Source organism: Podarcis pityusensis, assembly GCF_964106645.2.
Source record: "Podarcis pityusensis genome assembly, chromosome: 5".
In the NCBI taxonomy this organism is placed as follows: Eukaryota; Metazoa; Chordata; class Lepidosauria; order Squamata; family Lacertidae; genus Podarcis; species Podarcis pityusensis.
Window position 1 is genome coordinate 9146589 of NC_138032.1, and position 25098 is coordinate 9171686.

General features: G+C 41.2%; 1 protein-coding gene and 1 long non-coding RNA gene across 12 annotated transcripts in view; one reads left to right on the forward strand and one right to left on the reverse strand.

Moving 5' to 3' along the window:
- ATP11B (ATPase phospholipid transporting 11B (putative)) overlaps positions 1–25098 on the reverse strand; it is an 86569-nt gene that overhangs the window by 56247 nt on the left and 5224 nt on the right. For all 11 annotated transcript variants that reach the window (XR_013987028.1, XR_013987029.1, XM_081007813.1 and 8 more), the window contains exons 2-4: positions 11227–11343; positions 9199–9288; positions 2025–2105 (exon numbers count right to left, since the gene is read on the reverse strand). Coding sequence is in view for 9 of the 11 variants with exons in the window: in XM_081007813.1 (XP_080863939.1) it covers positions 2025–2105; positions 9199–9288; positions 11227–11343 (288 nt within the window). In the remaining 2 variants the exon portion in view is untranslated. The remainder of the gene's footprint in view (positions 1–2024; positions 2106–9198; positions 9289–11226; positions 11344–25098) is intronic.
- On the forward strand, positions 20315–23645 carry LOC308478526. The gene is made up of 2 exons (XR_013987103.1): positions 20315–21619; positions 23352–23645. It is a non-coding gene; the product is annotated as an uncharacterized lncRNA (long non-coding RNA).

Here is a 25098-nt window from a genome sequence, read left to right on the forward strand (position 1 = left end):
GAGCTGACATCTGGGGTAGTGCAGCAACAGCCGTGGCTTCCCTGTGTGTCAGCTGAAAAGTCCCGCTGCCCATCCAAGCTCACGTGGAGGCTACCACCAGAGCCCGAAGAGGAGCTCCTCTTCAGACTCTGGGGAGTGAGCCAGAGGCTTGCTGAGGTTGCTCGGCTGATGTGTGCAGGAAAGTTTCTTTCCTGCGCGCCAGCTAGGCTGGTTGACAAAGCTCTGCTGTCTCTCTGGCTCACGTGAGATGAACTGTGGAGCTTGTTTGTGCATACGGAGGGACAGCGGTGCTCGGTTGACCAGTCCAGCTAACACACGGTGAAGGTTCCTGCACATCAGCTGAGCGAGCCGGGGTGGGAAAGCGGGGCTTCCTCGGCTGACACGCAGGGAAGCTGCTGCTGCTGCTTTTGCACTACCCTGCACATCAGCTGTAAGGCAGGGAGACGGAGCAGTTCAACAAAGCCCCACTGCTCCTCCTTGAAGACTCTTCCAGGGGTGCTCCCCATTTTTTGCAATTTTATGCACAGAGTCCAGACTGTAACCCCCACATAAATGGGGAGTCACCTGTATAACATTATCAAGTCAAAAACAAGGATCAGCAACTGGCAGCCCAGTTGGCTCTAGGTAGGGTGTTGCTTCCACTTTAAATTGTGTTCCGTGACCAGAAACATAACTTTTTAGCTGCCTTTGTGATAGTTGGGCTGAGAAAAAAGTGACCTAGGATAGAAAAAGAAGGGGAAAATAACCAGCATTTTGTATTGTTGATATGCAACTCAAATTCACCAGGCAAGAGGTGACACAGATAGCCTCAGAAACTTATTAGAATTTCCATCACAGCACCTGCCTGCAGACATGCTATGACACATGTCCTCTACAAATGGGACAGGTCACGTCCACTAATGGGATAATCTGCTAGGTGTTGCAGTTCAGCTCATGTGGAATCTCCCACTACATTGTCAAATACAGTTAATGCCGCCTTCAAGAGACACTCAAGTGATTTTGCCTTATTTATGGCCAGCATGTGTATTACAGAAATGTTCCCAAAGAAGACAGAGCTGGTGTGAGAAATCCTGTAGGCATGCCTGGAGAAGGGTCATGAGAGTCTAGAGGAAGCCACAGATGTCTGGTCTTCCCTTAGTTACCACTAACTTGACTGAATGCAAGGCAGTGACAGGCTGCGACAAGGCAATTACAATAGGCCTGGAGACTGGGAAGAACAAAAACAAAAACAAAATGTGTACAGCTTTCAAATACAGCATAGCCTCTCTCAGTACATAAGCTATTGTTATGCAAGAACTTACTCCTCTGGGTAAGTGTGAGGCTGCTGGAAATAAGAATTTATGATGCATACTGACATACAAAGTCCTCGCACAAAAACTGGGGGTGAGTCTGTCACTGCCCACTTAGGGGTGTTGCTATGAGTCACTGACTGCATGGCAGCGAGACAAAAATAACCCTAGGCTGACCTGCTTGATTGGCAACATAAAACATATTTACTTGTTTTCAGCTAGAAGCTAGAGTCTAGTAGAATGCTGCTCAAATTTCATGAAGGTCCAAACAGATTCAACAGCAGCAGACCTGCCCAGAATTTGGCTGGCCGAGCTCCATTGCATACAAACCATCTCCCATTCTATCTCAGATGAACTGACAAATCCATAGAACATGTACGACAAACTCATATCTGGACTCTGCTCCACAACTGTCCATTTCTGCCCAAGATTCTCCACTCACTGGTGCATAGAAATGATGAATTTGACATGTTTCAGGTAAGAATTATAGGTCACATAAGCCATTCTTGTAGCAAGTTTATCCTCTGCAACATACAGGATTGCATGGGGTGGCATCATGACATCATGTTAAGCACTGCTTTGCAGTGTGATGATGCCACAACACAAGGTAAGCAGCCCTACACATTCTGGAAGACAGGGAAGTAACCTGAACACAGGGATGTTCTGTTCTGTATTACACAAAGCATGTCCATCTGCCCTAAGCGAGTACCTTCTAAAGCACCTGTGTTTCCTTACCTGCTTTATGGCAGTCACAGTTATTACAAAAAACAATGGCAATCCACTGGTTATTGGACTTGTAGGTGTATCTATCATAAGCTGGAGAGGAAAACAAAGATGAAGACAGCGTCAGCACATGCCACAATAGTACACTGAACGCAGGGCTCTACAAGTCTTAGCTGGGCTTGGTAGCTAGCCAATGTTTGTGGCTGGCACTGACTCTGCCCCATCCCCAACTCTTCTCCTCTACCACATGAACTTTTGGGAATGGTATGCTGGTTCCAAGTGGCTGCAAAGCCTGGTTGTGGCTGGCACTGACCAATGGCCAATGTTTGTGGCTGGCACTGACTCTGCCCCATCCCCAACTCTTCTCCTCTACCACATGAACTTTTGGGAATGGTATGCTGGTTCCAAGTGGCTGCAAAGCCTGGTTGAACGTTAGGCATGTACCAATCAAAATGCAGGGCTCATCCCCAATGTCATGTTGGGCTTTAGAAGCATTTAGGACAACAGCAAGTGAGAATGAAGAAAACGTGGTGTCCATCAGTCTAGGCTGAGCACAAGGAGTGGACACAGGTCTGAAAAGTGGCTCCCTAGATTTCCACTCTCAGCACAGAGAGGACTGCTCACAGAGCTGCTGGGAGAAGGGCACATGTGAAACAAGATTTCAGCATGACAGAGAGACTGAAGTTGCACAATGCCTAGCAATGTACCTTAATCCTAACTAACAGGTTCCCTTTGCTCTTATTGCAAAATAGGCAATCACAACCTGCCCTATTAACACTGTTGTGCTAACTGCAGCAGAAAATATCAACAAGCTCTGCTTTTATTGTTTTTATGTTGCTGGAAAGAAAACGCCATCTTGCAGGATATGATGCATGTCTTCAAGAAAATAAATGAATGGAACAGCAATTATTCAGAAACTAACATTAATCCAAGAGACTTCCTACCTAAGGAGGATTTAACACATCTCTAGGAAGCTAGAATAAGAGATTTTATGCAAACAATCACGAAGGAATTTCAAGGATTAGCATCCTATATAGCCAATCTTTATTGAAAAACAGTTAGGGCAACGTAGTGACAATCTGTCATCCACTTTGAACACTGAAGTTTCACTTAAAGGAGCCAATATGTGGGGGGTTTTTTAGTAGTCCAAATTGCTTTGTTTGTAGAGAACTAGTTTTAAGGCTTGCCTACTTATTAGGTATCAGTTTGCAGCTAAGTACCACTTGGTATTTGTTTTGACAACAAGCTTAGTCACACTTTCATGCAGCGGCATGGGAGGTGCTGCCTTGTGGTCGATCTAAACCATCTGGAAGACTGTGTGGTGCATGCAGCAGATAACGTGAGCAAGCGAGCGAAGTAACCACACAGTGGCACCAGTTAAGTTCTTTCCCACCCACTCACTGAGGCAAATGGCACCGACCAATTCAAGCATACACCTAAGTAGTATGGCACTGAACAAGAGGTGAGCATAATCCTGTATAGGAGAGAATACAGTGAACACAGAAACAGGGCTCACACAACACAGATTTGACTAATGGCTTGTAGCTTCTTTCAATCCCAGGTGCTAACGCTAACCACCATAAGCACAGCACCACAAACATGTGGGAAAGGATATATTTGAAACTGTTGGCTAGCAATGCATTTATCAGGACATGTTGTTTCCAACTCTACACCAAGAGTCCTAGATTCTGCACCCCTGAGTTACAAATTCATTTACATCCATTTTGCATGCTCCAAAGGCACCTTTTCCAGCATCCTTTATGTTCCATAAGGACTTGTATTTTTTAAATTTGTAAGTAGCATTTGACACCAAAAGGCATCGAAGGCATCTCTAATGAAAACAAAGGCTATACCAACAGCCAGGTTGAAAGAGCCTGGGCTGCAGATTCCAGTGTGTATGATAAGCCATGAAACCTGTATGCTATCTACAGAGCTCTAAAGCTCTACAAAGAGTGAAATGTCTCCAGTTCTCATAAACTGCAGCCAGTACGTCCAGTAATCAGGGATGGGAGCTGTAGTCCTGCAACATCTGGAAAGCCACACAGTCTGCCTTTTCCAAGTTTAGCATCATGCATGAATGTGGCCTATGGGACTTCACTTTTGCAACCATGAAGTCAGTCAGTAGTCTACTGGAATGAGGTACAATCGTTTGAAGAGCATTTAGGTCGGTCTTTTGTTTCCTGGGTTTTGTTTGTTAACTGTATGCTAGATGGCTTCTTGCTTTGTTTTGTGTTTTCATTGTAAATCCAGTCTGAACTCCTTTGTGGAAGAGGTATAAAAAAATGAAATATGCTAGTTCAAGCCAATTTCATTGGGGGCGGGGTGAGGAGTGTGTGTGTGTGTGTGTGTGTGTGTGTATGCATGCACTGAAATCCGTTAATATTATCCGTGTTAAATCCGTGTCCAGGGCAGCTGTGTACCAGCTCCATCTGGTACGTAGGCTGAGACCCTATCTGCCCGCGGACTGCCTCGCCAGAGTGGTGCATGCTCTGGTTATCTCCCGCTTGGACTACTGCAATGCGCTCTACGTGGGGCTACCTTTGAAGGTGACCCGGAAACTACAACTAATCCAGAATGCAGCAGCCAGACTGGTGACTGGGAGCGGCCGCCGAGACCATATAACACCGGTCTTGAAAGACCTACATTGGCTCCCAGTACGTTTCCGAGCACAATTCAAAGTGTTGGTGCTGACCATTAAAGCCCTAAACGGCCTCGGTCCAGTATACCTGAAGGAGCGTCTCCACCTCCATCGTTCTACCCGGACACTGAGGTCCAGCACCGAGGGCCTTCTGGCGGTTCCCTCACTGCGAGAAGCCAAGTTACAGGGAACCAGGCAGAGGGCCTTCTCGGTAGTGGCGCCCTCCCTGTGGAACGCCCTCCCACCAGATGTCAAAGAGAACAACAACTACCAGACTTTTAGAAGACATCTGAAGGCAGCCCTGTTTAGGGAAGCTTTTAATGTTTGATGTAACATAGTATTTTAATATTCTTTTGGAAGCCGCCCAGAGTGGCTGGGGAAACCCAGCCAGATGGGCGGGGTATAAATAATAAATTATTATTATTATTATTATTATTATTATTATTATTATTATTATCCCAGTACTGATTCTAACCTTATTTGCAAACAGAACAAGTGTTGCAAATGAAATTGCATTTTTCAATTTGTCTCCCTGACAGAAATTGAAAGCATTCAAGTACCAACTAGGAAATACACCAGTACAGGAAAGTGAGACAAATGAGCCAAAGTAGTTCATATTGGCAATGCAATTCAATAGAACTCGCTGCTCAAACATTAACATTTGTGTGTTTTCTTATGAACCAGCTTTTCCTGGATGTCAGGATTCCTTTCTTTCTCAGATCTATTTTTAGAGGGGCAGAGGCTTCAACAGAACTTGTGAAATAAGCTGTAAAAAGTGTAAAGGAAAGCCTGTTTCCGATGACTCACAAGTAGATGACATCACTATATGCCAACCTGCACAGACAGGATGAATGACTACCCAGAAGAGAGAAAAGAACCTTTGAACACGTTTATTGAGAATCTGATTTTCCAGGTGCTTTTAGAGGTTTCATGGTTTCCCACCCTCTTTGCCCTCACTTTTTAAAAATTTATTAAATGGCTACAAATGGATTTTTAATGTACTATTTTTATGCAGAAATCCCAGCGAGTGTTCTGAAATCACCCAGTATAGAACTGACCAATGATACAAAATGAAACAAACAAATGAAACCAAACCAAGCCCAGGGGTGTGCATGTGCACAAGATGGAACCAAAGGTTGTGTCAACATTTGTGTCCTCTTGTTAGGGGCCAGTTACTGCTACCACACAGCTCACGCTGCACTGAATCCAACAGGCTGGTCCTAGTTGTTCCTGGTTGTGACACATCAAGGGGACACGTTTAGTGCCAGGCTCAAGCTTAAGAGCCCATGCCATGAGGCAGTACTTTTGTTAAGACCCTCCTAACACAGCTGGAGCAAGGAAGCATGTCTAATACCTTTAGAAAGGGTTGCCTTGTCATGGACTGCAATGACAATATCATGGCCCAATATTACAACTGGAGGAAAGGTGCATTAGACCAAAGGTAGAAGGGGTGGGTTGACGTTTACACTGCACATTTATTATCTATCACTGAGAGACATGAAGGTTGTGAAGGAACACTTCAGTAATGCTCTCTTAGGAAATTATGCTCTCTCATATACATTTCTAGAAGGGTGCTTTATGACTTTGCAGTCTAAAGTGCGCTTTGAAATTACTTAGCAGTTTTGGACAATATTCAAACTTTAGGTTGCCTGATAGGTATTGCACCTGTTATTACAAAGCAATTTAGAGGCATTTTAATACTCTGATACAGCACTGCAGCAAAACAGACAATATAACTCCAAGCATAGCCGGCCCAAAGGCCAGCTCAACTGAGTAAGAGGGCTGATCAGGTTGCCAGGGAGAAATCTACTTGCCATCTGACTGGTTATTAAATAAATAGCAGAGGAGAAAGAGATGATTTTGCAGAAGCCAGAGCCCAGTACGAAAAGAGTATTACAACTGATTAATGACTTTGGTCGGGTGGCTGGATTTAAACTAAATAAACAGAAAACTAAGGTTTTGGGGAAAAATTTGACTGATACAGAGTCAGAACGGTTTCAGAATGAGACGGAACTTAATGTGGTTAAAAAAGTAAAATACCTAGGGGTAAACATAACAGTAAAAAATCTAAGTCTATTTAAGGACAATTATGAAAAATGCTGGACAGAAATTAAGAGAGACTTAGATAGTTGGTCAAAATTGAAACTTTCTTTGTTAGGCCGAATTGCTGCTATCAAGATGAATGTATTGCCAAGGATGTTGTTTTTATTTCAAACACTTCAGGTTTTGGACAAAACGGAGTGCTTCCAGAAGTGGCAGAGAGACATTTCTAAGTTTGTCTGGCAGGGCAAAAAGCCCAGAATTAAGTTTAAGATTTTAACCGATGCAAAACAAAGAGGGGGCTTTGCCCTGCCAGACTTAAAGTTGTATTATGAAGCCGCAGCGTTTTGCTGGCTAAAAGACTGGCTACTTCTTGAAGACACTGATGTGTTAGATTTGGAAGGGTTTAACAATGCCTTTGGATGGCATGCATATTTATGGTATGACAAGGTTAAAGCAAATAAGGCCTTTAAGAACCATATTGTCAGAAAATCATTGTTTAATGTCTGGACAAAATATAAAGACTTGCTGGAAAATAAAACACCAAGGTGGCTTTCACCTTTGGAAGCCAAGGCCCGAAAAAGACCCAATATGGAGGCTAAATGGCCAAAATATTGGGAAACACTAGAAAAGGATGGAGACAATTGGAAATTGCAGAGCTTGGAGAAAATGAAAGACAAAGTGCGAGATTGGTTACACTACGCTCAGATTAAAGAAGTTTTTAAAAATGATAAGAAACTAGGGTTCCAGGTGGAGAAATCGAAATTAGAAACAGAATTGCTAGAACCAAAGATTAAGGTACTTTCAAGGATGTATAACTTGCTGTTGAAATGGAATACACAAGATGAAACGGTTAAATCGGCTATGATAAGGTGGGCACAGGACATTGGGCACAATATCATGTTTGAGGACTGGGAGAGGTTGTGGAGTAATGGATTGAAATTTACTGCATGTAACGCTCTGAAAGAAAATGTAATGAAAATGATTTATAGATGGTATATGACCCCAGTCAAACTTGCTAAAATTTACCACCTGTCTGATAATAAGTGTTGGAAATGCAAAGAGTGCGAGGGAACGTTCTTCCACCTCTGGTGGACTTGCCCTAAAGTGAAGGCGTTCTGGGAAATGATTTATAATGAACTGAAAAAGGTATTTAAATATACCTTCACTAAGAAACCAGAGGCTTTCCTTTTGGGTATTGTCGGCCAAGGGGTGGCAAAGAAGGACCAGACATTTTTTATGTACGCAACAACAGCAGCAAGGATACTTCTCGCAAAACATTGGAAAACTCAAGATCTACCCACACTGGAAGAATGGCAGATACAACTGATAGACTATATGGAACTGGCTGAAATGACCGGCAGAATCCGTGACCTGGGAGAAGAGAGGATTGAGGAGGACTGGAAGAAATTTAAGAACTATTTACAAAAGTATTGTAATTTGAGTGAATGCTAAATAAGATGCTAGATCAAAATAACTGAGCACCACTAAATTTAGAAGTTTTTAAGAAAATAAGTAAGACTGTGAAATTTAGCTCCTTCTGAGAATTATAAGATTATGAAATATAGAAGGGATATAAGAATTTAAATAAGATGATAAATTGCTGACCAAATGTTACAACGATGAAAGTGGGAGCGGGAGATGTGAGGAAGTCCAAAGAAAATGTGAAAATATGTTAAGATCAATGTTATATTGCTTATTATGTTTATTTTTATTGTAAAACCTAATAAATTGCTTTAAAAAAAAAAAAAAAAGAGATGATTTAACTCTCAAGCTCTCCTTCATATGTTATAGGGGATGCTCCTTATTGACAGGGGTTTGAGAAACTCCCTATCAGATTACCAAAACAAGGAAAAAGGATGTCCTTTCTTATTTTGACAGTAATGGAATACATGTCACCATGCATTTATGCTCCAAAGCTAATGCCTGAGTATTCTAACTTTCCTGAATTCTTTTCTATTCATGGTAGGTGGGTAGTGAGAATATGCAAAGTGTATCACATCAAGCAAGTTACCTGGTCAGTTTCTGGCTTAGCGAGAAATGAATAGAGATTACCTCTCCCACTCCACCTCAGAGCAAATCCATTACTACTGACTATCTCACACTTACCAGCAACATTTGACTATAAATTTCTTTCAAGGTTTTAACTCTTCCTTCTAAATTATTCAGGTAGATAGCCATGTTGGTCCTACGAAGTTGGTCTCTAAGGTGCTACTGGACAATTTTTTTATTCTAAATTATTGTATTAACAATCAAATTCACTGGAAACCAACCCCTCATATTTGCAAAATGTCAAGGCTTAATTCTATGCATTAAGAGTTACTAAACCAAACCCTCATACACTAGCATCCTTATATTCAACAATCAACAACCATAACAATCAATTCCCGTATGTGAGAGTCCACATCTGTTATATATCCTAAAGCAATGCTAGATTATCCAATCACTTAGAAGCCTATAAATTACTTAAAGCTTATTTTGGTATTAAGCGGAATATAAATTACTTACCTGAACCAAAAATATAATAAGAAAATAAAAGTTGGCTACCCTTCTGAACTGCTCAAATAAATTTTTGGGAACAAAATTCCATACAGTATACTGTAAAAGAAAGAAATATCAACAGTTACAAGCAGAGTCACAAGCCACACTGCAGAAGATAAAACAATTTTCAGCTTTAAATATTAGGGAGTTTCCCCAAGAAATTTATTAAGTGGATCTAAAATAAGATAACTGTCTTCCCAAAATCTCATGTCAAAATTTTTTTTACCATTAGTTTAACACCACACCAAGGAAAAGACTTGAGAGATAGCAATTAGAGACTGAAAAACTTATTTTCCAAGTTCAGCTTTTGACCACCTAAAATCTGGCAGAGGGATGGCAACCTCCAGTCCAGAGACCTAATTTGGCCTGGTTTGGATTCTACTTTGGACCATAAAATCATTTCCCCCAAATCACAGTCACCTTCCCCACACTTGACATCACATGTGGTGCGTCTTATACATGGAAAAATACGGTAGATTTTATTATACCTAATAAGGGATTTACATGTTTCTGAACTTACACCAATGCATTATAAATGTACTTTCCCCCCACAAAATGGCCATAAAATTGTTTGACCTCTCTGACTTGGAATACATTAGTCACTTTGATTGTTTATACGTTTTACGAAGTCAAACTGGACTGGATAAAATGCCTTTTTTATTTTTTTTACAATCCTCTATAGAATTGAACTTTTGGGGTTAGCTTTTCAGACATGGCCAGCAACCAGACTTTATCATACCAAGTTTACATCGTGGCTTTTCCCTATTATTTCCAAATGCATGTGATGGGCAGTCTTGCTGTAACCTGTAAATAACCAGTTAATTCCCCCCCCCCCCTTACAAAACACATATACACAATATAATACACAGAGCGGGAACTGGAGATACTACATCTCCAGTACCTCTGAGAAAATGATGGTGAGGTGGAAGGCAATTTAATAGGCATGAAGTGCCAACAGAAAATGTTTTTATGCATTGCTTGCTTTCCTTACATTGACACAGAATGCACTGACTTCTTACTCCATAATTTTGTCCATGCAGCGTTGCCTGTTGCAACTATTGCCTATTTTCGTATTTCAAAGCATAAGGTCCCATTCCCAACATTCTTTTAGCCTTTGCAGCGTTCTCATTTCTAAAAAGTTATTTAAAAGAATAAACTGACAGCGAGTTTTAGAAACCTGCCCTGTAGAATCTACGGTTGCCGCCAGCACCATTCATTTAAATTCCACTCAGATTTATCACCAGCCAAGTTTCACCAAAATATTGTGCTAATAGCCATTCACACTCTGCTATTCTTTTCCAGCATCCGCTGTCATGACATCTGGCCAGCACTGGGGGGAGTTTAACTTCTTATTCTTTTATGGACACAGACACGGTCCCTAACAAATTCTCTTTTAAGCAGTGAGCAGAAAATCAGTGTACTGACCAAGAATAGGCAGTTTGGGGAATATACTGTACTTTGGTTTAATGGATTAATTGGAAAGGTCAATCATACATTAAGTATTAATTTTAAAGAAGCCCCGATCTCTATGCGGGATTGCTTTGTAAACATTTCCTACTTAATCATCCTCACACCCTAGATGTGCTGGTGTATGTCAAACCATGCCCCAAAACTCAGAATTAGGACCAACCCAATGATTTTCTTGTACATGATACTAATGGAGACGTCAACGCATATTCAGCAGGTGGATGAACGGTTTTGCATTATTTGATAATGCTGTAACAGCAGTTTTAGACTTTACAGGAAAACAAGGCATTCGGAAGTTAAGTGTGCTACAATCAATGCAGTCTGTGAAACAATGTGAAAATACACAAATATGTAGGTGCATATTATTGCTGGTACGAAATCTGAGCTTTTGGACATATGTTTTTGAGTTGGGCTGCTGGTTGGTTATTTTTTGTATTCTAACACTACCTGGATAGACAAAGTCAAAACCTACCTTTATCCAGCATGCGGGACAAAGCAAAAATTCAGGTAGGTAAAGGTTTCCCTTACCTTAGAGGAGATTATTCTGTTTTCTGCAAACTTCTGAGGAACATAATGACCATGCTGAGGAAAACGATTGGCTATATAAATAGTTCGGTTATCACTCTGATGTGGTGGGTCAAAACCCTGAAAGAAGAAAAGTGATTCCACTTATATCCACAAATAATTTCTACAGCATTTACAATACTTGATATCAAGTAAGCCTGGATTTTATCCTCAGACGATAGTGGGTGGTACTCAGCTAAGTTTTACTCAGAGCAGATCCATTGAAATTAATGATCCTAACTATGTTATGGCACTATCTTCAATAGAGCTAATCTAATACCACCAAATGATTCCTTGCCCAAGGACAACCAGTTGACCTCAGTGATAAGCATGCACTGGAACTAGCATTCAACATCTAACCCAAAGATTATGTTTACTGCTATAGAAATCCCCAACAGTTTAAACAATTACTTTCCACAATTAAAAAACCTCTGCTGAATTCAACATATGGTAGAAAGAAGGAACATCTGCTATTCATTCCTGAAATGCTCTTTAATATAATTTAAATACATTGATTAATGGTATTATTTTAACCTTTGTAGTGTTTCCCAAGAGTTTTGGACAATAGCCATCAAAACAAGTATGAATTTAGGCAAGTGTCAAAAAGTATACAAGTGTCAGAAGAAATTAGCACCTGCAGGTAGTGCAAGTTAAGGGAAAATTACTGGTTTTCTGCCAGAGCACATAAAAAGAAGGAACTGGGGTGATGGTGCAGAATGAATACATCAAAGCAAAGTGGAAACAGATACCAAAAGGCAGAAGACATTTATACAGGAAGTAGCAAGTGAGGTAGTAGATCCTAAAAGTAGCAAGTGAGGTGGCAAAGGTTTGATACAGAGCAAAACCCACAAGAGTTAGTCACCGAATAGGAGACCCACACATCCGTTGCCCGGATTTCACACTCTGAGAAGTGGGGGAGGGAAGGAGGGAGGGAGAGAGAGAAAGACAGCAGCAGAAGAGCACCCACCCCACCCTTTGCCTCTCCCAGCCATTGTTCATGAACGCAAAACTAAGCACATGAGATATGGAGATCTCACCCTACAGAGAGGAAGGAAATACAGGCACTTGGCCATGCAGCAGAACTAGCTACTGACCAGGGATGTGAAGACTACCTCCTCCTCTTCCCAAAGTCCTCTGACTTGTACAGAGAAACCTGTGGGACTGGCATCTCACTTTGCTGGAACACACTCTCAAGTGGCAAGAGTCAGAGAATTTAGGGCAGGCACAGGCAAACTCGGCCCTCTAGATCAGTATTCCCCAACCTTGGGCCTCCAGCTGTTTTTGGACTACAACTCCCATCATCCCTCGCTAGCAAGACCAGTGGTCAAGGATGATGGGAATTGTAGTCCAAAAACAGCTGGAGGCCCAGGGTTGGGGAACACTGCTCTAGATGTTTTGGGACTACAACTCCCATCATCCCTGACCACTGGTCCTGTTAGCTAAGGATGATGGGAGTTGTAGTCCCAAAACATCTGGAGGGCCGAGTTTGCATATGCCTGATTTAGAGGAATGTGAGGACATTCTCTCACTTCCTGCTAAGCTTTGGAATCTCACTATTTCTGACTTTCCCTGAAGCATGGAGCCAGGACAACTCCTCCCACTGGACCTGCAAGTGAAGACCAGCCTACCTTTTAGAGCTGCACAGTCACAATCCGACAGTGGACCAAATACTTCCCTTATCCTGCCCAGCCTTTCCCACTGAGAGCTGGTGATGGTGCAGGGAGAGAGAAGACTGCATTTCACAACCTGTTTCACATCCTGTCTCACTCAATTTCCCTTCCTGAAGCTCAGCTGCTAAGACCAGACTACTGCCAAGTGAGCAAGAAGAAGCTATACTTCTCCAGCCCTGTTCCAGAGTTCAGGATTCCACCTCAGGCCCCATTGCTACCATGCAATTTCCTTCCCAATTTCAGCCTTGGCTGCTTTGAAAAGGCACAAACTGGCAAAGGCGCTTTCTAAATTGAGGATCAAGCTGGACTACAACTCCCATTATCCTTGGCCATTGGCCATACTGGGTTGAGCTGATGGGAGCTGGAATCCAACTACATCTGGAAAACACGACTTCTCTTTCAAGGATGGAAACTGGGTCTGGAGCCCCAGCTGGTAGAAGAGTGGCAGGTGGGGCTGCAAAGTGGGGTTCAAAGCCTACAGCCCCTCTCCTGCAGTTTTCCGCTGCAGATGCCACCACACATGACTTTCTCTGGCTGGGATGTGTCCTTGAACAGTGATAATGTCTCATGTTTGGGTGGATGAAGTGTGTATGGGGAAACCGCTGGCTTTTGTGTAGCCTACTGGACGAAGGTGAAGGTCACCCCTATTATCTTGCTCACTTTAGCCTGTAGCCCCCCACACCACCACCAATCTTCCCATCAGGGAAAGTGCCCCTTATGACTGAAAAAGGTTCCCCACCCCCAGCCTTTATCAAGACTGAGAGGCTGAAAAAGTAAGTGATTATGCACTGGCATCAACCTGCATGCATTACTATATAGAACTTCTGCACAAATTTGGGTTCAGTACTTCCAGGCTAGGGGATTCTCCTCAAATTAGCTTAAAGGGGTAGGACTTCCTTTCACTGATGGGCATTTCAGACTGGAAAGCAAACACACCAGCTATCCACCAAAGGCTATACCCCTTTCTAAAAAGTCTACAGAAGTAGAGACAGAAAACATTTAGAACTCACTTGTAAATACAGGTTTAACTGTGGGCCAACATCACTAAGTCTGAAGCATCTGGCCATTAAACAAAATTTCCTCTAATGGTTCATCCCATTCCCTAGTAAGCATTATAAAGCCAAAATAGAGCAAGAAAACTCATCAATATAGAGAACAGAAAAAAACACTACTTGCAATCAAAATGATGTATAAAGGACAAGAAGTAGAGTAACATGTGCAACTGAAGGTCAATAGAGAATTAAAACCATCTGACCTGAAAGATAAATGTGTGTGGTGCCAAACTATGGTCTGGGTCCAAAAAGTGATTTTGTGCCATGACCAAGCAATTGACTGTGACCAGTGGCTTTCTTTTTAACAAAATTCTGAGATTTTTATATATTAAAAGCAGTTTAAAGCCTTTATAAACAATAAACTCTCTTTTAAAACTCCCCTGGGCTTCAAAGATGTTTGTTATGGGGCAAAATGAACTGAAGATCCCTTGGGCCTATGGTTTTATGAGCCAGATTTGGGAATTAGAAGATTTTATACCTTTTCTGAGTATCCTATACAACTCAGCAGTTATTAAACAAATTGTAGTTGCAACACTGGCAAGTTATTAGGCAGGGCGGACCTGAAAAAAGTTGGAAACTATCTTTTCAGTCAAAATTACTTAAGATGCAAAATTCTTTGCCAATGTTCCACACAGCACTGGCAAAATACCATGTTATTATCTTAACTGGATGGGGTAAGTCCATTACTAGCTGTTTTATTATGTAAGAATGAGTCAGTGGCAATGAGTTTGAGATTCTTAAAAAAATTGCCGGTGCACAAGAATTTTGCAAAGTTCTTTTTCCTGCTATATTTTCCTCTCCAAATACACTAATTCAATGGCTGGTATTTGGTCCTGTGTAGATAAAACGTTTGTTGTCAAATTTTTCAACTGAAGGCCATGGCCAACTGCTCCTAGTTAGAAAGACTTGGAACTGGACTTTCCTGATGTGGGAAATTGCTACGAAGAGGCTTCAACTGCTCAGTTTCAATCAGCCTTCTCCAGAGCATTTGGAGAGCATAATTTCCATCTTTCCTACCATGTGACTGAGGCTGATGGTTGCTGCAGTCTGAAATAATAGAGAACACCAAGTACATGAAGGCCAGTTTAGTGAGGTTCTTACACTCAGAAGCAATTATTGTCACCTGAACTGTTCATTATTAAGATAATTTCTCCCATATCTTACATCAGCTCACACATGCTGTGACCTAGTAGACTAGGCATAGGCAAACTCGGCCCTCCAGATGTTTTGGAACTACAACTCCCATCATTCCTAGCTAACAGGACCAGTGGTCATGAATGATGGGAATTGTAGTCCCAAAACATCTGGAGGGCCGAGTTTGCCTATGCTTGTAGTAGACGAAACTAGAACACATGATCAGCTAAGAGGAAGTAAGACAACCTCAAAGGTAAATCAAGTTATGAAGAAGCAATGCAAGTTGTCTCTGAAGAGGTTTGTTCAATATCACGGAATGCCATTTTCTTCTCTCAGCTGCTGTATTTTCCAAAAACAAAAGCAAAACACCCCCTCTCTCTTGTTAATAAACAGTAGCAATAAATAAAAGGTATTATTAAAAGAAAACTGTTTACATCTCATTTACTAGTACAAAGACAAGGATGCTTGTCATCCATAGGTAGATCAGGTTATAGCCAAGTATGCTCCCCACTGAAATCAATGCACTTAAATTATTCACCCACTGATTTTAATAGGTCTACTCTAAGTAGCTCAATTGGCTACAACTAATCATAACCAAACCCTTTCCCTGATGTATTTTGCATGTTAATTACAAGACAGAGACTAATTGTTGGGAGCTTGTTCGCATTACGAACAGACTCCATGACAAAATGTTTCATGTAAACAAGCCATCAAGTGACAAAAATGTCCTCTGGCTCTTATCTAACAGAGGCATACTTTTGAACATTACTTATTAAATTCAGCTCTCTCATATCCTCTAAGGATCTCAAGGCAGTGTAGACGGTCTCCCCTCCTCAATTTATCCTCACAGCCACCCTGTGATGTAGGTGAGGCCGAGGCACAGTTACACTCTGCTATACCAACACTGGCTCCCAGAACGTAAGTTTTTCCATTCTTTTAAGCAGGGCAGTCAGTTCACTGCAGCCTGATGCTTACTCTACAGCAATGCTTCTGCATAAAAACTGCAGTGTTTAATATTTCAGTTTCCAAGCCATAAAGTAAACGAGAGCCGTTCCCAGTTTCCTAAGTTTCAGCATGAAAACGTTGCCACTGATGGCACATAAATCCTCCTCAGAGCCCCCGAATTCTGTAATATAGAAAGTTCTGTAATATAGTTCTATAATAAAGTTCTATAATCTAGAAAGCTCTCGCTGAATTGCTGCATTTCAAAAATCTGACAAGGCTGTGGGTTTTAATTAGGTTTAGACTGGGATTCATGCTTCCATTCCTTTTTCAAGCATAAACGCATTTCATTTACTAAATTGTTTCTCTCCAAAATCTTTTCACAGGGAAGGAGACATTTACATAAAATAGAGCTTAGCTGCAATCGTGCCACCTGCATTCTGCCAGGCAGAGATGACCTTGTGTTTCAGGAAGTGCTTTGTCAGATCAAATCCAGCTACTGATATTTGCTGGCTCTCAAAACTTTCATGCAAGCAATTAAATGGCTCTTGTGCTTTTTTTCCTAAAAGGCATGGCTATAGAAGGAGGGTTAGAAGGAGTTGTGAGTGCTGGGCCATAAGCTACAGGGGACCATTGAAAATCAGGTCAATGAAGTAACTACTGAACGCTACAGACAAGATGCTATGCTTTTAAATGAACTTTTTTAAAAAAAGCAATTCTATTCCTCCTCCAGGCTTGTGGGGTCAGCATCCTTCTCCCAGCCAAAACAGAGATAAAAGGTTAGCAAACACAATTTCTAACTGCAAGCACAATCAAGGAGTGGAACAAAGGATGTTTTATTCTTAACTTACTAGAAACCTTCCAAAGCACTTTTCAGCAACATTCAGTTTCTTGCTAAGAGCTCTCACACCCTCTGGTTTCATTTTAATTATAGTCCTAACCCTTATTGATTGAAGAGATGTGTTCGTAAACAGGATAGTAAAGCTGCAGAACTGCTAACAAGAATAGAACCAGGAGTGCTTCCACTACTTGAGAGAACTAGATAAAATCAATATTGTAGCATGTGAAAAGTGTGTAGTTTATGATTATTTATTGCATTTATATACTGCTTTTTTGCCAAAGCTCCCAAGGTGGTTTTCCAATTTAAATATTATTACAATCCCCTCAAAGAGAGACGTAGTTCACGTTCAATAAAGATTTGGTACATAGAACTGTAGCAATGGAAGTGACCCCAACTCCAATTCTCAGCAATGTACCAATCACAGTTAAATAATCCCTGACGGATGTCTACATGGAAATCCATCAAGGAACAGTGTATGAGCTGCCCAGTGCACAAGGACAGTGTATGTCCACTGAGAATAGTGTACAAGTAGAAGCACAACAGTGTTAGAAACTGGGATAGAAAAGCTAGGAGTTAAATGGCTTCTGGGACCTGGTAAAGGTAAAGGTAAAGGGACCCCTAACCATTAGGTCCAGTCGTAACCGACTCTGGGGTTGCGGCGCTCATCTCGCTTTATAGGCCGAGGGAGCCGGCGTTTGTCCGCAGACAGCTTCCGGGTCATGTGGCCAGCATGACTAAGCCGCTTCTGGCGAACCAGAACAGCACACTGAAACGCCATTTACCTTCCCGCCGGAGCAGTCCCTATTTATCTACTTGCACTTTGATGTGCTTTTGAATTGCTAGGTTGGCAGGAGCAGGGACTGAGCAACGGGAGCTCACCCCATCGCGGGGATTTGAACCGCCGACCTTCTGATTGGCAAGTCCTAGGCTCTGTGGTTTAACCCACAGCGCCACCTGTGTCCCTCTGGGACCTGGTATCAGGCGCCAAAACAGAATGTCTAGTTGCCATGGGGGGGGGGGGGACGCGTCAGCAACACTTTTTATTTCTTATTTTGATAAGCATGAATTAATACACAATTCGCATAAGTGACACATTGTTAATATCACATGTTTAGCAGAAATTGTTAATACATGTTTAATTTGGTGTTTACAATAAAAATATTGCTACCATACTTGCTTTCAAAACACTCTACTCTTTATTGTTAAACTCCTTAACATATTGTCTATCCTTAACATATACTTCAAGGCTTCAAAGCGCATGCATTTCAGTAATCTTTGAGTGTCAGCCAGGCACAAAAAATGGCACACAGACTTTTTGAGGTGCTCGCAAATGGAGAATCTTTAGATGCAAAATGCGCCTGGTGCCCTGCTAATTTTGAACCCTGAGAAGCAGGTACATGTAGTTCCCCTAAAGTCAGTCAATATTGTCAGCTTTTATTACAAATTTTTATCTTGTGAAGAGGGGAAAGTAAAGCCCACCCACAGAGAACAAGTTTACTGAACTTAGTATGTCCCGGGGCGGGGGGAGAGAAAGAGTTGGGATTTTGTTTTAGTATTCTTTTTTCTCTTTTTTGTAATTGTTATATATTGGAAATCTGTCTATCTATCTATCTGTCTGTCTGTCTGTCTGTCTGTCTGAACTTTGAATGCCTATAGCAAAATGCCAAGGAGTGTGGTGGAGTCTCCTTCTTTGGAGGTCTTTAAGAAGAGCCTTGACAACCATATGTAAGGAGTGCTGTGATGGTGTTTCCTGCTTGGCAGGGGGTTGGACTCGATGGCCCTTGTGGTCTCTTCCAACTCTATGATTCTATGATTCTAAAATGATCCACACCACGGGAGCCCCATTAGTGCAAACATCCCTGGATCAGAGCCACCACCAGTCCATAGTTAACTGTGATACAAAAGAAAACAATTCCGTAACTAACAAAGATAAGCACTGATCTTTAAGCTTTGCTCCACCTTAAACAGAGTTATGATTCCATAATATTCACTCACACCCTGAACTGACCTTACAAATGTGTTGGGCCATGTTTAAAAAGAAATACACATTTTGGGAGGAAGTTTAAGCAGTAATTGTCTGCGGCCCACAAGACTCTTTGATTTCACACTGCTTGAGGTGAACACTTTGTCCTTCAATTGAATTGATAAAAAATGTAAACCGTGCACTTGGCAAGACGCGCTGGCATATCACCTCACACACAAGCATACAGATGGGGCAGGGTGGGCAGCAGAGGATCTTGGAAATTACTCTTATGCAGATGTTCCCGAGAAATATTCCTACACTCCCAAGTGTGTAGCACTGGACAGCACTGGCTGAAAAAATTCATATTGCAAGTGGAAGCTCTATGAATATGGAAGTTTCCAAAAGATTCAGGAGACACTTTCACAAATCCTAGATGGAATAGTTAAGTCCCATGGAGAGAACTGGGCCTACTCAATAGTTCATTTGCAAAGTTGCATTCATATAGTGAAAGATTCAAAATACCATTGTAAATAATCTAGGCTACAGAAGCTGGACAGGTATCAAATCAAATACCTTTATAGGGGTCCATAGACCCACAAAACAGTTTCCAAACAAGATACAGTTAAAACAACCAAACATCAGGCAAAAGAGACCAAGGTAGTCATTTTGTTATGTCTAGAGCATGATGATCTTTGTTTATTGCGACCTCCGAAGGAAACTTTGCCATGGTCAGTTTATTATCATTTGACCTAAAGGTATTTAATATGGGAGACTTCAAGTTTTCCCAGCAAATTTGCTAGTAAAGGTATCTGAAAGCCTTCCTATTTGCCCAGACATTTCAGAACATAGATGATTTCAGAACATAGATGATCTTTGGAATTGTTTTATATTGTTCCTAGCTTTTGATTTTTTTTTTTGTCTGGTTGCATTTTTATTTGTTAAGTTTTAAACTGTATATATAAGCTGTGTTGAATCTTTTAATGAAAAACATCTAAGATTTTTTTAAAATATACACGATAAATAAATCATCACCAATGGGGGAATTTTGCAGGTACCATACATAGACGTTGTGAACATCCCTTTCAAATGTAGCACTCTCTCTCAGTCAAACTAATTTTCATGAAGATGTGGGATAAACAAGTTGATATCTATATTGAATTTTAAGTTATTTTCACATTGTGTGTGTGCACACTTAGTGTTTTTCATATTGGTTATATATGAACTGCATTTAAACATGCAGATGTTTTAGCTGCTTTCATATATTTAAGTATTTTCTCTCTCTCTCTCTCTCTCTCTCTCTGTGTGTGTGTGTGTGTGTGTGTATATAATGGTATATAAAGAAGTGTCCATGCATACGGAAGCTCATACCAAGAACAAACTTAGTTGGTCTCTAAGGTGCTACTGGACAATTATTATTATTTTTGTTATTTTTTTATATATATTTCTACTGTGTCAGACCAACATGACTTCCCAACTGTATGTTTTTACTTCAGGATGCCTCATGGGAAACAATTTATTCATTAAATAATTAATCAAAGTAACTTTTTAAGGAACATTTGCAGTAATCTCTGCATATCCATATGCACTGCCAACTCACCCCTGCAAAGAGGATGCTGCCCAGTTGTTTGTGCCAGCATGGCGAAAGATACAAATAACAAGTTGGCTATATTGAAAATTGGCACACAAAAGAGGTTTGAGTGCAGAAAAGCAGCTGGCTGACAAATAATACTTGGAAAATTCTCAGCTGTATCTGTTCCCAGATGCAGCCTAAGTGATGCTTACTTTATAAATTTATTTTCCAAATGTATGCCTAGTATTGTGGAACAAGCAGAAATATCTGACCTGCACATTACTACTGTGTGGTGGGAAGGTAAACAGTGTTTCCATGTGCTCCGGCTTCCATCACAGTGTTCCATTGCGCCAGAAGCGGCATAGTCATGCTGGCCACATGACCCAGAAAGCTTTCTGTGGACAAATGCCGGCTCCCTTGGCCTGAAGCGAGATGAGCGCTGCAACCCCATAGTCAGCTTTGACTGGACTTAACCGTCCAGGGGTCCTTTACCTTTTACCTTACTGCTTTTTTAAAGGGGAGTTTTTACATTAAACAGGAAGCCAACGAAAGGCAAGCTAAATGTTTCTAGAACAGAGTGTCTGCTTCAGGGAGAAAGACAACAGCAGTAGCTGGGACCAATAACAAAAGGACAAGTAAAATGAGAAGAGATTTATGAATGGAACATCTGTAAAATGACTACAGCAAAGGCAATGCTTGTGCGCAATATCAGAGGGGGAAAACAGCTTCTCCATCTTTCATGACACAAATGAAGACACTTGTTCTTATACACACAGAGTCAACTCAGTACAGGATGAGTATGAAGCACGGCAATACGTTTCAGGTGTTGTTATAAACCAGACTGATTCTCAAATGACTCTAGCTTTATGTGATGCTCCAATTACATGTTATTGTGAAGCTCAAGGGACCACAGACCACTGAGAATTCATGGAGCCAAGCCAGGGATATCCTTTATTCAGCCACTGTCGCTGCCAGAACCCTCACCATCTGTTCCACATAAATGATGTAACAATGCCAGAATCCCCAACAGAAAGGCTGACCTATTAGGATTACTGCACATTATCAGGAACTAGCTAGTTGTTTCAAAAGGAAGCTCAATAGCAGTTTAAAAATCCACCCTTCTTTCAGACTCAGAGATGCCTTCGGTTACGTTAAGTTAAACCAAGCTTCAGGGGATGCTCAGACGTAAGTGCTTCTAAATGCTTTCCCTTGAAAGTGCAGCAAGTTTTGTCTCCTTCAGGCTACTTTTAACAGCTGCAACCTGTGATCTCCTGTCTCAGGGCTCATCTGCACTTACCTTTTGCCTTGTGCTTTCTAAGCCCAGATCTGCACGCTCCTGGTCAGTGTCTGAGCACTTTCGGTTTTGATTTTTTTGTCCCACTGCTTACCACTTTCCACACGAAAACCCACTCTTTACTGCTGAATTGCAGCAAAAGTCAAATTCAGGTTTTCTGCAGATTGCTGTTTGCTCCAATTCAGTGGTAAAGAATGGGTTTTCGTGGGGAAAGAGCCAGTGCAAACCACCACCACCAGACCTGGAAAGCTCAGACGTGTGCCTAGAAATGCAGAGCAAAGGGAAGTGTGGATGAGCCCCATTCTCCAGGCTGCATGGAGGCAGCTATTTTCCTAGCTTTGCCTTAAGCTTAAGGAAAGCTGGAGAACTAAAGCAGATGCCCAATCAACAGCCAGGGATGAGCCAGGCTCTCTCCACCCGGGGTCAAATAAAGTTCATTTTTAAAATAATAATAATAATAATAATAGTAATATGAGATTTCAATAAGGCTAAGCCTTACTTAAACCACATTAAGACTAAATCCTTAGAACACGAAAACCCTCTCTTCCTCATACACATTTAAAATTAAAGGCTGCTTTTCTATGGAAACACCCATAAAGAAACAGACATGAAGTACTCTTGAATGACACAATGAATTGCAGGTTGTTTTTATACTGGGCTTCCTAATGAACTTGTTGAATAGCAAGTTAGCACAGGTGATTTCACCAGGATCATATAGAGCAGGTGTCATCAAGCTCTTCAGACCCAGGACAAACATTCCTTTGGGTACCAATACTTTAAACTTTTACCATATAATGGCATGGACCAGGCCACAACCCACTAGTGGGTCCTAAGCTCCTGGCCCACCAGCTGAAGACTAGTGTTCTAGAGAACTTCTAGAGATGAAATTTTGTACTCATTCCATGTCCTTCCAAACACCTCTGCAATCTATTCAGTTCTCAAATTTGTGGATATTTACAACGCTTCCAAACACGCTCTTGGATTATACAAATGCTCAATTTAACTCCTAACCAATATGCTTTTTGTTATAGCAACTAGTTAGTATGCATGCCTGCTCAAGAAATATAAGAATTTCAAAATGGATAAAACTTGGTTGCCTTGAGGAATCCACCCTTTCTCCACCACTTTGCTTCCAACGTCCCGCACAACACTACAGGAGCTTATCCAGGGCTCATGCTTCAAAACCAATGTCTATTAACACAGTATTTATTACTGAATCAGTGCAGCTGGCTTGCTAACTGCTTCTTTCCAATTTGGCTGGGCTTTTCTGCACAAATAGCTGCACCTAGCATGTTATGCAACTTTCCACAAATTCACTCAGGCTAGAGAAGGTTACTGGCTCCTTCACTGCCGATAAGCAGCACTGAATTTCATTTACATAGCACTCCTTATCTCTTCGTACTCCTCACAATAGTCCAGTTAAGTCACTATTATTCCTACTGGGAAAAGGTGAACTATGGCCGAGACTTTCTTATCTGCATTCACCGCAAAGGAAGCATGTGAAACCAAGAACCTGAAGCCCATGCCTAGCATTCCATTTACTGCATACATATCAGCTTTCGGAAAGGTTTCTCCCAGTGACAGCAACGTTTTTACAATATCTAAAATCTTTTTTACCACTAGGTCTGTTTGCAATACAAGAATAACCCAGTGGGTTCACTCCTAGCCATTCTACTAATACTTCAGTGCTAGAAATGGGACTTGAAATGACTCCAACAACTGCTGTAGGATCTTGAACTTCTGGAATTCATCTTATTTATTTCCTCCTTTCCTTATTCTAGTACCAGCTCTGTATCTCCATTACAATATTAGATTTTTAAAATTCCATTACGTTGCTCTTATGTACTGCGTTATTTTTTTTGTAAACTGTCACAGAATCAATTTAAATGAAAATACAAAAATATTTTGAAAAAGTAATGCCTTTTTGATGATTAGAATTATAGAACAAAGATTAATCCTGGCGAAAAGTAGATTTAGACTCATATAGTGACAAATTTGTATCCTGATGTTTTCTCTCAAATTTCTACACATAACATGAGGATGTGAAAAGTTTTCTCACTGTATAACTGAATAATGCCATTTTGGACCAGACAGATTTGGTGGTGGTGGTGACTTAATCCAAATGAGATGGAGGTACTGTTGACTGGGAAATTTGATGACCCCTGGAGTGGTGTTCCAACTTGTCCTGATTGGGGTTATATTTCCTCTAAAGTAAGAGATTTGCCATTTCAGAGTACTCCTAGATACTCAGGTGTGGGGTAGAATTGTCTCTAATCAGGTTGATCTGGAAAGACAGCTGCATGCTTCTGAGCAGGAACCAAACTTAGTTTAGTCATTCATTCATTCATACATACTCTAGTCTCCTCCAAGTTGGACTACTGTAACATGCTCCCCATGGGGTTCCCAGGGTTTGGGAAGGGACTATGAGATCAGAGCATATTACTCCAATCCTTTACTAACTGTGCTGACAGCCAATTTGTTCCTGGACTGGATTTAATGCACTGGCTTTGACCTTTAAATCAACTAACTGTCTGAGGCCAGGGCATCTCTGAATCACCTCCTTGCATATGAACAAGCTTGAGAACTCTGCCCCTCTATGGAGACTGTCCTCTGTGTGCCCTTGCCATCTGAGATGTTATGGATGGGCAGAAAGGAGGGGCCTTCCCAGTTGTGGCAGCCATGTACACTTGGCCCCTGTCACTGCATGCCACAGTGTTATATTATCATTTTGCTATACCAGTCCTTTTTTCTATGGTGAGATGCCTCATGTACACTTGGTGGAGAAAGGCAGGATATACAGTAAACATATGAAAGGAACACATAGAATCAAAAAAATCATAGACACAAGATTAAACTGTGTATATAGAAACTGTAGTGCTCATTGCCATACAGAAGTGCTAGATGTAGGCGTTTAACAGCTGTACAATAAATTGTGATTATCATTCTCCTTTATTATATAAATTAGGAGGAGTAAAAGAACACTGTAAAGAAAAACTCCTACTTCCTAACCGAACTCTATAGCAAAGCATTTGCAGATCTTGGTGCCTGTTTGCAAAGCTGTGCAATTGTTATTCTGTTTGGACATTCTGACAGCACAGTCGTACATGTTTATGCATTATAATGAAAGCAAACAACTCTTTCAATTATTAGAAACAGTGAGACACTAGAAGTGGCTTCTTTGCAAGACAGTAAATGCTAATAAGCCAGTGGTACATGATATAACACTCTGGCAAAAATCAGTGACCATTTTCCTTAGAAAATAAAATAATTTTGGGATTCTATATCCTTCCAAGTTGCTTGGGAAGGTGCTTTTGACCCCTGATTTTCCTCACCCCAATCATAAGTGTTCTGTAGCTGGAATCTCATTAAT